The sequence below is a fragment of the Zingiber officinale genome, chromosome 1B, assembly GCF_018446385.1.
Source record: "Zingiber officinale cultivar Zhangliang chromosome 1B, Zo_v1.1, whole genome shotgun sequence".
NCBI classification, from domain to species: Eukaryota; Viridiplantae; Streptophyta; class Magnoliopsida; order Zingiberales; family Zingiberaceae; genus Zingiber; species Zingiber officinale.
The window spans coordinates 167,960,203-167,972,490 of record NC_055986.1 but is presented as its reverse complement, the minus strand read 5'-3'; the positions used below and the strand labels follow the sequence as shown (position 1 = coordinate 167,972,490).

The following is a 12,288-nucleotide window of genomic DNA, read 5'->3' as shown; positions in this document are numbered from 1 at the left end:
GTGAATTAGAGAATAGATAGACGTCTGTTGGCATTCCTATCTTCCTTATCCTTTCAGGGTCTATCCAAAAGAGAATCCAATACCTCTTAGTAGTGAATATCTAAATAGGACGAACTAACCTCCATAGATATCTTTGTTTTGGAACAAAACAATTTAAATTTTATTTATTAAGTTTTATATATAATTTATAATATTTGTTTAATATTTTAGATTTAATATTGTTTATAATTTTTATTATTTTAAAATCTAAGATAAAAGAAATATTAAATTTAAATTATTAGTATTATATATATATATATTAGTTTTTTTTTAAAAATAAATACAGTTAATTCAATGTTTATAGAAATAATTAATTTTTAATTCAATTTTAACTATATATATATATATTAGTTTTTTTTAAAAAATAAATACAGTTAATTCAATGTTTATAGAAATAATTAATTTTTAATTCAATTTTAACTTGGTATATATATATATATTAGTTTTTTTTTAAAAAATAAATACAGTTAATTCAATGTTTATAGAAATAATTATTTTTTAATTCAATTTTAACTTGGTTGGGTTAGTTATTAAATCAAATCGGTTTTCAATTATTCGAATTAACCGAGCTCACCCTATTTAATCTAGGGTTAGCCGGTTAGGAGAGAAAGCCAGAGAGGAGAGGAGGGGGAGAATCAGTCGGAGGAGATGGCGTTGAAGTTTCTTAACAAGAAGGGATGGCACACGGGGAGCCTCAGGAACATCGAGAACGTGTGGAAAGCGGAGCAAAAGCACGAGGCCGAGCAGCGCAAACTCGAGGAGCTCCGGAAGCAGATCCAGGACGAGCGCGAGAAGGACGAGTTACGCCACCTCTCGGAACAGGGCGGCTTCGCCCCGTAAGTGCTTCCTGTCTCTGGTTCCCTCGGCCTCTTGCTTCGATGATTGTTTTTTTTTTTGTTTGATTCTTTGGTTATTGCTGTTAGGACTTCTGATATCGCTGTTCTAGGGTTTGTTTAATTTACGGTTTTGCGTTGCTGATTTTTGGTTCGTCGACATGGTATTAGGTTTTTATTTTATTGTTTAAGTAACAAGCATCATTTCTTGTTAATCTTATGAATTTGTTTTTTGGTTTGATAATTAGGCGTCAGGAAAGATTGGATTTTCTATATGAGTCGGGGTTAGCGGTGGGCAAGGGGAATTCGGACGGGTTCAAGGCACTTCAAGCACCACCTGCAGAAGCCTCGAGTGCCTCAGCAGCAGAGGCTAGTTCCTCCAAGGTACAATCCTTTTACCCATGCTCTATGCTTTTCCCATGCAGTTCTGTTGGGATGTGAACTAACAGAGGATATTCCATGTACGTGTTAGTATTAGTATCCTGTTATTGATGCTTCTAGGTACCAAATGGACATTTATGCACTTTATTGATTTTATGTAATATATTTAAGGACAGAAAATTATAACCATTGTTTTAACCATTTTAATTTCATCTCATGTAAGAGCGTCAAGTTGTGCAACAATGATTAATACTGTTCCTATAGGCACACCAGTACAAAACAGAACTTGCGTTTGCCAAATTACTCATCATTCATATTCATGTTAAAAATTGCTTCGTTTGCGACATTAATTGCTAAAGGAATCATCCTCGTCTTGAAATTTGAACAATATATGACTATTGAAATAGGTTTTATGTTCTAACTACCACAGTTGAGTTAGCAAAGGTTTGATTGGAGACACATTAGTTGATATGTCAATTGAGTACGAACTGATGCAACAAAAATGCCTTTGATTGGAAGTCCAGACAACAGTAGTGCTGCAAGAACAGTAGGCTAGATGATCATGCTCATATAGGAAATAGGAACTCTCATGGTGAAGGTAAGTTCTCTCGAGGCAAGGGATTCCACATGCTCTTCTAGTTGGCAAACAATTAATGAGGGTGGGCCTTCCTAATTCTAATACTATGCTATGGTATTTTGGTGGTTTTGCATAGATGATGAATCAGAACTATGTTAGATCATTCATGAAAGAGTGACTAGTGGTTTGAGGATATAAATTTTGGCCAATTGGATGAGGTAGCTGTTGAGATGCTTAGAAGGATTGCCAATAGAGACTGAAAGTGAGACAGCATACGGAATTAAGATGATGGATTTTCGAGGGAATGCTGATGAACCCAGCAAGGAAAGATAACCTGTTGGAAATTTCTGAGATACCTCTTGCAATAGGTAAGTTATTCTGAACCATGGTTGGATGTCCTCCAACAATAGCATCATAGGTTAAGGTATAATAAGCCTGAATGCCTTGCGCTTGTACCTTGTGAGATTCATAAACTAAGGGGCGGTGCTGATGTGAAAGCACTGAGTTGGTTTACACTATGTATTTTAGATGGTGCCACGTGTTGATTGCTGATTTTCTTTCTATTTTGCTGGCACATACACATTTCATTTCTGAGTTTGCTGGAGAGTTTGTATTATTATTGTGATTGTTATGTTGCACCTAGTGTCACTTCTTTGTAGCTTATTTTCTTTTGTTTCGGTGCATCTGTTCCTGATTGAAAAAAGTTGTGCTGCTGTATATTTTTTAACAAAATATAGATCAATTGATCGTATGCAGGCATTCATCTACTTATCTTTCCTGCTATTGTTTATATGATAAGATCTCAAATTTTATCAGGCTGGTGTTCTTGGAGCTTTGTTTGAGGACAAGCCACAGTCTGCAAACGATGCATGGAGGAAACTTCACACTGATCCTTTGCTCCTTATTCGTCAGCGTGAGCAGGAAGCACTTGCTCGAATAAAGAATAATCCCATCAAGATGGCTATGATAAAGAAATCTGTAAGCAGTTGTTTCATTGCTTTTATGATTATTCTATGCTGCGGTCAATGATGCAAACAATTTTCCAAATGATCTTTTCTGTATCTTTTTTCATGCCAACAATGACCTTTTTTTTCCATTAAGTTAGACTATTACATCCCTTTGGCATTGGGACATTAACTAAATTTTCCTCTTAAAAGTCATGGAATTCTGTTATATAGTTGCTTCCTTGTAAATTCATTTTCTTACTACAGATTCTACGTTTCGCCATAAGGTTATGACATTAACTATCTTGATTTTGCAGGCAGAAGCTGAGAAAGACAAGAAACACAATAAGGAGAAACAAGGAAAGAAAAGGCACAAGAGCCATCGTCACAGTAAGTCAAAGTCTGAGAAGCATTCATCGAGACATCATTCTGATTCTGATGACACGAGGGATGACCAGGAAGAGAAAAGAAGAGATCGTCAAACATCCATGAAGAATGAAGAAGGAAAGTCTAAACATGGCAAATGGCTGTCAAGAAATAATTCAGATGCAGAAAGAAAAAGAAACAGTGATCATTTAACATCTGAATATCACCCACATAAATATGCCAAGAGTGATCGATATTCTCCCAGGTATACTTCAGGTTCAAGAAGGCAAACTGAAAGTGAGGAAGAAGATAAGCAAAAGCATTCACTGCTTGAGCATCAACAAGAAGATCGTCGAAGGGGTGATAGACACTCGTCCAGAGTCCATTCTTATTCAAAATACAATCATCAGGATGATTCTACAAGAAATCATTCTGCATATGAACATCACCAGCCTGATTCTGAACAAGGAATGGGAGACAAACACAGGGAATTCAACAAGTTGAATGAGCTGCCTGGCAATAATCGTCGTCGAGGTGTGCCAAAGATGTCTGAGGAAGAGAGAGAAGCTCAATTAAGAGAGATGCAGCTGGATGCGGAACTCCATGAGGAACAAAGGTCTAAACGGTTGAAGAAAGCAGCAGAGGAAGACAGAGCCGAAGCAACGAGATCAGGCTTTTCAAGAGGCAAGACTTTTCTGGATGCAGCTCAGAAGAGCATTTATGGAACTGAGAAAGGGGGGAGCGCTACTATAGAAGAGAGTGTCCGTCGTCGAGCTCACTACTCACAGGGAGGTTCTGCAGCCCATGAAAGCAATGCATTCCGGCGGTGATAAATCTGAAAGACCATATTGTTTCATGCAAGCTTGTTCTGGCTCTTGCAATTCGATAGTGCCCGACGCTTGTTGGGTTGTGTATGGAAGATAGCTGCAAATGTTTTAAAACAAACGTTTTCAGATTGCTTGTGTTTACTCTTAACACTCCTTTTACTGAAAAAACTCAATGGATGTAAATAAGAGGTAAGCATTTTCATCTATTTTCTCTTTGATTACGTGTGCATACGTGTCTTTGTGCCCATCCCCATCCAAGGGGATGGGGAATGTCAAGGTAAAAATGCCTCTTTGCTCCCAGTGGCTTCTAGGGACGGAGATGCCGATGGACGCGGAGGCTGTAAATATATATATATATGAAGTAGATAGTAATTAAAAAATAAATTCAGAAATTTGTCACTTAACTTGAAAAGTGCTTTCCATCCTATACATTTCGATTCGACAAAAATATAAAATAAAACTGGGATCTTCTTAATTGTTTAGGTGACACAGATTTAAAATAATAAGGAAAAGGAAAATAAAAATCTGCTCAAAACATCCTCACATTTTTAAAGCTCAAAAATGAACAAGTCCAAGCTGAATCTGATGATGTTGCTGGATTACTTCCATCGCCTCTCTTTTCAAATTTATTGCCAATTTTTCGTTCAGATAGGGTGTCCCGTGCACAACTGTTAACGAGAGAAAAGAGAACTGTTTGGTTTTGTTTCTTTGGTGAGACGGATGTTAAATTCCATTTTTCAAAGGAACCCTTGACAGATGATCTTATTAGTTTAACAGAGGCTTCAAGTAATAGAGTAATTACTTCTTTCGAAGTGTTGTTTACTTACTTCCAATTTCCCTTTAGAATCTCCAATAGCTAACAAGAAAGGGCAATCATCTGAAGAGGCTATAGAGAATATTGCATCCTGACACAGATAATCTTCTGTATTAGGTTATGAACTACCAATAAATATATGCTAGTAATAGAAGCTTTGCTATAAAAGATTAGTTTTCTAAATTCTGAAGGTTAATGTGAATTTTTCTCCTTTTTAACGGGAGAGACTTAGATTGGGTAATTATACTTGAACAAAAGGCAAAATTGTAGGATATTTTTCTCCAAGAAAATTATGGATATATTAATTTTCGGTGTTGAGATCTAATAGTTGGATCCGATTAATCATCTCGACGATGAGAATCTTATCCCATTTATATTCTTGACGTTTCCTTTTGGTTATCGAAATACCCTTCGGGTAAGAGACATACCCTTCTTGTTATCGTCGCTATTGACCTAATCTTGTCGGTTGTCGAGTTATCCATTTGGATATTGACATAATCCTTTTGAGTAAACTTATTTCTAAGGATAAGAGTATTAAGGTCGAGGTAAAAACTAGACCTTTGCTTAAGACGATATTGCCCTGCCCAGGTACTTACGGTGTATTGACAATCGTCTTCTAAAATACAACGACTTACGTCTCGAAATAGAAGCACTCTAAATTTCGAATCCTGTCGAACTTTCAAAGCCTTAAAATTCTTAAGAAAGGAGAGAAAGAAGAGAATACAAGAGGAGAATTCATAATTTGAGAATTGAATGTATTTAGTGGAAGGAATGAGGTTTATTTTATACAGATGAAAGATTACTCCCAAAAAATTAAAAAGTTTTTTCTAAAAGTGAAGGATATGATATGTGTCTTCTCTTTTAAACCTTTTCATTTAAAATTGTTCAGAAATTAAATTTTCATTCGATCATATCATATCAAATTTTCATTAATCTTATATTAATCTTATTCCTACTCATCACCAAACTAATTTTCTAAAAAAATGAATAAAAAATTTCCATTTCTGATAAAGGAGCGGAGCTGTCTTATAATCCATAATTCTCGAGCATTAAACCGTTTGAGAAAAACTTACCGCCTTGAATTTCTGAGATACAATGCATGAAGGTTGATTGTTTGACACGTCCCACAATTTCACCTGTTTCGTTGAATTAGTCATTATCAGCAGATATCTTCATATTGCAAATGAGAAGGGAACGAAAACAATCCCATACCATTTTATTGATATCTTCATATTGCAAGTGGCAACTAAGAAATGAGTTTGGTTCAAGGATTATAGTTGAATTGAACAGATTTTTTTGTTTTTGTTTTTTCCTACGCATGTGAATTAGAGTAGCAAAGGTATTGATTGACATGCATGAAAATTGATATTTGATAATTATTTCCATCAAAAGGTTGAAAATTGAGAAATTGGTATAATAATATTACTAAAAGAAATTTAATCTTATTGAATTGGTTAAAAAATACAATTATCTCATTGAAATTCTTTAGAAAAAACAGAGGCAGAGAGAAGACTAATAAATGAAATTATATAGAAAAGAAAGAAGAAGAAAAAACTAATAAGGAACTAGATGTTGACTAATCAATAACTATTGGAAAACAAATTTTAATTTAAAACACTGACTGTGAATTTTAGTAAATTCAATCAACACATTTTTATGATATTTAACTGCAACATTTCATACTCAAAAGGGCAGTGATACAACTTCTTCACTGCTCAAGGGATATAATTAAGCTACTTAATTATTGTTTATTTATTTATAATGAATCTACATATATGATATTTGTTTTACTCTGTGATCTCTTGTTGAAGAATGCTCTTTGAGATTGTCTCTGTGTATCTTTCAAATAACTCGTCGAGTATGTTATTCCTAAATTGAATTTAGGGTCTTGGCTAATACTTCCTAAGTATGGATTAACATACGATTCATTGTTTATGTGATCCCTTCTAAGAAATGTTAACACCATTCGTCCTCCAACACACAATGACAATATCTTGAAATTTTTTCAACAATTCTTTCAAATAGTTCCTCAAGGATTGCATTCCCGAAGCGATGACCGAACAGGGATTCAGTCCCGGCACGAAAACTGTTTGCGATGTTCTTCCCATCTTGTACAATATCAAGCTATGTGGGATCGTGATACTCGAGCCAAGTGTGGGTTACCAAGTGTGCTTGTTCTATGTGAAATGAACTTTCATCGAGAATTATTAACTTCACTTCCTCCAACAAAGGCGAGTAGTATAGAAGGATGAAAGCATCCAATTTAGCTCTAGAAATTATCCCCTAATTTTGAAATTAAACGGTTTTCAATTCCATATTTATTTGTATAGTAACAAGTAGTAATTTGTTGGGGTTGCTCCATCTCATAATAAATTTTAATCTAAATGCTAACTGAATTTTAGTAAATTCAATATGCACATCCTTAAGTGTAAATTGGAAGATTTAGTTATGATATTTAACTAAATGGAAAAAGAAGAAGCCATGTTTGATTGACATACAAAAGATAAAACTAGAATACAACATGCTTCCTATTCCATCAATAACTAAAGATTACAACTAATTTGACGAAACCGGCAACGGAAGGAAGAAGAAAAGGAACTTGGATGTAAATTTTACTGATACAATTTGATTGTTTGCTTACTTATAATGCATCCACTAGATGATTATTGTGGAGTGTTCTTCTTCAACACAATGACAATATTCAATGTATTGCACTTAGTGAGCTTTTCTTCAAGAATGCTCCTTGAAATTTTTTCAGCAAATCTTTCAAATAGTTCATCGAGGATGTCATCCCCGAAGTGATGGGCAACGAAGGATTCAATCCCGGCACGAAAACTGTTTGCGATCTTCTTCCCATCTTGTACAATGTAAAGTTCTATGTTATTGCTTAGCAAGTGTGCTTGTTCTATATGGAATGAACTTTCACCGAGAATTATCGACTTCACTTCCTCCAACAATGGCACGTAGAACGGAAAATATAAACCATCCACTTTAGCTTTAGAAATGATCCCCTAGTTTTGAAAATTTAACCATTTCAGTTCCATATTTATTTGTATCGAAACTAGTAATTGCAAATTCAAATAGCTAAGGGTACCTCTTCAGCCATCGCATTAAGGGAATCTGCTAATAGTTCAGAAAGGTGGCTTAATGAGTCACCATCTACATGATCTCTTCCGGGAAATGTTAACCATGCTCCTCCTCCAACACTTAATTCTTCAAAACGAGACTTAAGAAATATAGAGAAATCTCTTTGAAATTGTTCTTGATATGCTTTTACTATCCAAGGGGGGCTAGTCCTTGTGATGGAAATATTTCCTTTGCTTTGTGAAATACCTTGTGTCCTCTCAAGTTCTTTAGGAACCTATAATTTTATTTTTTTATCAATAATAAAAAATAAAAATATCAATCTATTTTAATTAAAAAAAAAAGAAGCTAATTAGCTAACCTGAGATAGCCAATGGAGACTAGTGGAAGAGTGAAAGAAATGAACAGTGGAAGAAGGAAAAAGTCTCCCATGGAATGACCCTGGAACAGCTGCAACATAATATGGTATAAGTAGGTTTTCTCTTTCTTCCTTAATCTTCTTTTTGAACTCTTCCAAGGATTGAAAAACACTGTTGAAGTCATTCGATGGCAGGTCGTTCAAGATGAATTGGATTTCTGGAAGTGTCTCCACCTTCGATTGTTTATGTAACTTACTGATAATGTCAATAACTTGAGAGAGCACTAACAAGGTGTTGGGGCCTGAAGCACAACCGAGATCGACAATAGTAATTCTCTTAAGGAGCAAGGTCTTGAACATTTGCTCTATGGCATTCTCCAACATGGATTTTGTCATAATAATTAGCTTTTTCTAAATCACAAACATGAACGCATATATCAATTTATTTAGAAATCAGACCAAAATAATTAAGATTGAGATAAAGTGAAAACATCAAAACTAACATGACCCCTAGAATTAGCGGCATAGCTATATTCTCCATCCCCTTCAGCCATTTGAAGTATCTGTTCAACCTCTGCTCGCCTAGCCTCCATGTTACGTTGCTAGCTCTTTAAGTAGCTATCTGTACAATATACAAGCCATGTTTATAGTGAATATATGATGAGAATTGGTAGATTCTTAGCCATGTTTTGTCACGTCTCGGGGGTATAGTTCCCGGTACCCCACTCGGTGACCATATAATATAAAGAAATCCTAGGAACTATCAAAATAGAATAATCAAGAAATGTATCAAATGTGTGTGTGTGTCCTAGTTTTCGTAGACTACAATTACTATACAGATAAACGACATCTGTAGTAAAATTGCAGAATGTAAATACAACGAAACAAAAGTAAAATAAACCAGAAAAACAGCACGTCGAGATCTGAGTAACTCTATGGAAGTTCAAAATCAACTACAATATCAAAAAGATCCCTGTGCCTACAAAACTAGAGGCCAAGGAATGTAGAAAGTTAGTCAAATGGCTAAGTGGATAATACTCAAGAAAGATGTACATGAATTTAATCTTGTTTAAGAAGTCAAAGAAGTAGAGTAATTCACAATCTTTTGTTACAACTTTAGGTTATTCTTAATGTTCTACATTTATACATATATATGTATAATCATCTTCTCATTATCTATAATCAGGTAAAATTTTTATATTAGAGTTTAGGATCTTCATCTTATCATCGTTTGTCATCATCAATTAAAATCAATTCTTCAATCTTATCATTTAATCGATCGGTATACAAGTTATCATGGTAATATCAATATGTATATCCATAGTCTAAATATGATAAATCAACTAAAAAGTGAATCACTAGAGTCAATATCATCAGAATGTAATATCACAAGAATAAACTAACAGCTTCCTCAAAATATAAAACTGTCACATACGTCATCTGACGTACGGGCTATCAGCCCTCACAGGTGGAAGACATAATAAACACTGACCGAGGGCTACATCACGCCATCACGCCACCACGCCTCGGGTGTACGGTCAGGTACTCTGGACCGCGGGCCGCTACACTACCAAAATAACATGTGGATGGTCCAGTACTCTAGTATAAAACTCTGGTACAAAACTAGGCTCATGGTCTTCACTTTTTAATATTCTTCATTTACCATCTTTCTTATTTCACTTTAAGGATTTCATTTTATCCATTTATCATAATTATTCTCTTTTCATATCAAATGGTCAATTAAGTTAACATTTTCGTATCAAGTCTTTTAATTTATAACATGCAGTCCCCATCCATGAAAAACTTTCTTTTCACTCCCCAGTCAAACATATTTACCTAATTGCCCATGATATTTTTAGGTACAAAAAGTCCAAAAATCAGTATAAATCCTCTTAAATTCAGTATATTAAATTAGAATCTAGTATATTTTCTATTAAATTGAGTACGATTCTTTTTTCACCTCAAAATATACTTGATTTTAGTTGAATGTGCTGAATTTAATAGAAAATATACTCGATTTTTAATATAAAGTACTGATTTTAAGAAAAATTATACTCATTTTCGAATTTTTTGTACTCAATTTTTGACTTTTTGTACCTAAAAAATATGGGTTCATTTCAATAGAAAATATACTCGATCCTATTATAGAGTACTGGATTATAGTGTAAAGTGCTGAATTTAACAGGAATTATACTTATTTTTAGACTTTTTATACCTAAAAAATAAGAGGGATAATTTTGATAGAAAATATACTCGATTTTTAATATAAAGTACTGACTTTAAGAAGAATTATACTCATTTTCAGACTTTTTGTACTCAATTTTGAACTTTTTGTACCTAAAAAATCTGAGGGGCAATTTAGGTATCAATATTTGCATGAGGGAGTTGAAACAAGTAATACTTTGCATGTAGGGAATGGAAACAAAGTTTTTTAGGCATGGGGATTGCATGCAAAGTTATGATTACCATTGGGGATTTTTCTCTAATTTACCGGAATATCATAAGCATGGAGTATAAAAGGTCGAGTAAGTCAAAAAGGCAGTTATCAATAGAAGAGTAATGCAAAATATTTCTTTAATTTTAAAAACCACCCTTCCCATATAAATCCCAGTATAAACCTACATGTGAACTAGAAGTAATATCAATTATTTATCCCCAATGATTTAATTATTTAATACTCATTTCACTATTTTAAATATCATTTTTAATTCCCTTTTAAAAATAATTATACAAATATATATAATTTCATTATTGCTTTATTAATGCACAAGAATAAATATATAAGAGTCAAAGAGAGATGTATCCACTTTATTTATAGCAAAATCTTCGAGTATCGGTAGGTTACCATGCTCCACTCGAACTCGTATCTACAAAATATAATAACTCCAATAATCAAAATGATAATAAAATCATGACATAAATTTGAACATGATCTACGACTCGAAGCCACTAGATCATTATTTTTGATCTCGCTATCGCGTACCACTTCACATTCCTAAATGAAATCTCTGTTCTAATCTAGATAACCCTTCTAACTACACATCAATTAACCCAAAGCATAAAGTATACCTTCTAAGGATTTTTCTATGGCTGCTGGAAAAAAAAAGAGGGCAGCAACTAGGGTTGTTTTCCCTTTGTCGCTGGCTGTCTCAGCTAGCTCCGGCGAGCTCCGACAAACTTCGGCGGTGCTGCCAAGAAAAGGACAACAGCTAGGGCTGTTGTTTGAGAAGACGAAAGGTAATTATGGCAGTTAGGGATGGTTGAAAAACAAAGAAGGCTGCTAGGATAGTAAAGGGGCAAGGAAAAACATTTTCCCTTTTTCACCGGTTGTCTTGGCGAGCTAGCTTCGGTGCCTGTTGTGCTTGGCTAGAAAAGAGGGCAGCAATTAGGACTTTGTTTTCCCCTCTTTCCTAGTGGTCCTGCGAGCTCCGGCACACTCCGAGGAGCTCCGACGATGCTACCGAGAAGCAGGACAGCAAGGAAGGAGAAGCTTGTTGCCGTTGGAGAAGAGAAAAGAAGAAGAGAAGGGGTTGCAAGCTTGGAGAAGAATAACAGGGAGAGCCCTGTTGTTCGTCGTCGCTAGAGAGGAGAAAGAGGAGGAGAAGAAAAAGGGAAAAAGGGGTGCACGTGCAGGGTATGGGGGTGGCAGTGAGACCCATTCGCTCGTTTTTTTTTTTAAAAAATACTTAACATGTTTCAACTCCAAAATTTAAAATCTCCCGAAAAAGAAGAGAAGAAGATATGTACCGTCGTAATAATCTCCGGCACAACCACCGACTGAGATCGACTCCTCTGCTCTCTTTGTTTCTTGAAACAAACCTTTATATGACTAAGAAACTCTTCGTCTTATACTTGCTAAGGATGGCTTTGTAGTCATCCAAATCCAAGATGTCATTTTAACTTGCAATCCAAGCTAAGAGGATTGAAAATAATGCAAACCTTCGCTGTCAGATTGACTATTCATCTAGCCAATCAAGCATGACATTGGATTAATTGATCAAATTTTCAAGCTTTGAATTTTCCTTCAATATGCACATCTTTAAGTTGAAATTGGAAAGATTTATT

At 34.8% G+C, this 12,288-nt stretch overlaps 2 protein-coding genes across 4 annotated transcripts; one reads left to right on the top strand and one right to left on the bottom strand.

The window, feature by feature from the left end:
• The first annotated feature begins 621 nt into the window (after window positions 1-621).
• LOC121990303 (pre-mRNA-splicing factor CWC25 homolog) lies at window positions 622-4,173 on the top strand. The gene is made up of 4 exons (XM_042544464.1): window positions 622-875; window positions 1,121-1,256; window positions 2,647-2,808; window positions 3,092-4,173. The coding sequence occupies exons 1-4, from the start codon at window positions 688-690 to the stop codon at window positions 3,968-3,970; spliced, it is 1,365 nt and encodes a 454-aa protein (XP_042400398.1). The 5' UTR covers window positions 622-687; the 3' UTR covers window positions 3,971-4,173.
• Window positions 4,174-7,360: 3,187 nt separating this feature from the next.
• Window positions 7,361-12,119, bottom strand: LOC121990275 (anthranilate O-methyltransferase 1-like). 3 transcript variants are annotated; one of them, XM_042544445.1, is made up of 6 exons: window positions 11,532-11,877; window positions 11,293-11,438; window positions 8,727-8,845; window positions 8,227-8,634; window positions 7,876-8,142; window positions 7,361-7,792 (listed from the first exon to the last, which is right to left on the bottom strand). In XM_042544445.1, the coding sequence occupies exons 3-6, from the start codon at window positions 8,814-8,816 to the stop codon at window positions 7,445-7,447; spliced, it is 1,113 nt and encodes a 370-aa protein (XP_042400379.1). In that variant the 5' UTR covers window positions 8,817-8,845; window positions 11,293-11,438; window positions 11,532-11,877; the 3' UTR covers window positions 7,361-7,444. The 3 variants fall into 3 exon arrangements, with proteins under 3 accessions (XP_042400379.1, XP_042400384.1, XP_042400391.1); XM_042544450.1 differs by having other exon boundaries at window positions 11,548-11,877; XM_042544457.1 differs by lacking the exons at window positions 11,293-11,438; window positions 11,532-11,877 and adding an exon at window positions 11,971-12,119.
• Window positions 12,120-12,288: the final 169 nt, after the last annotated feature.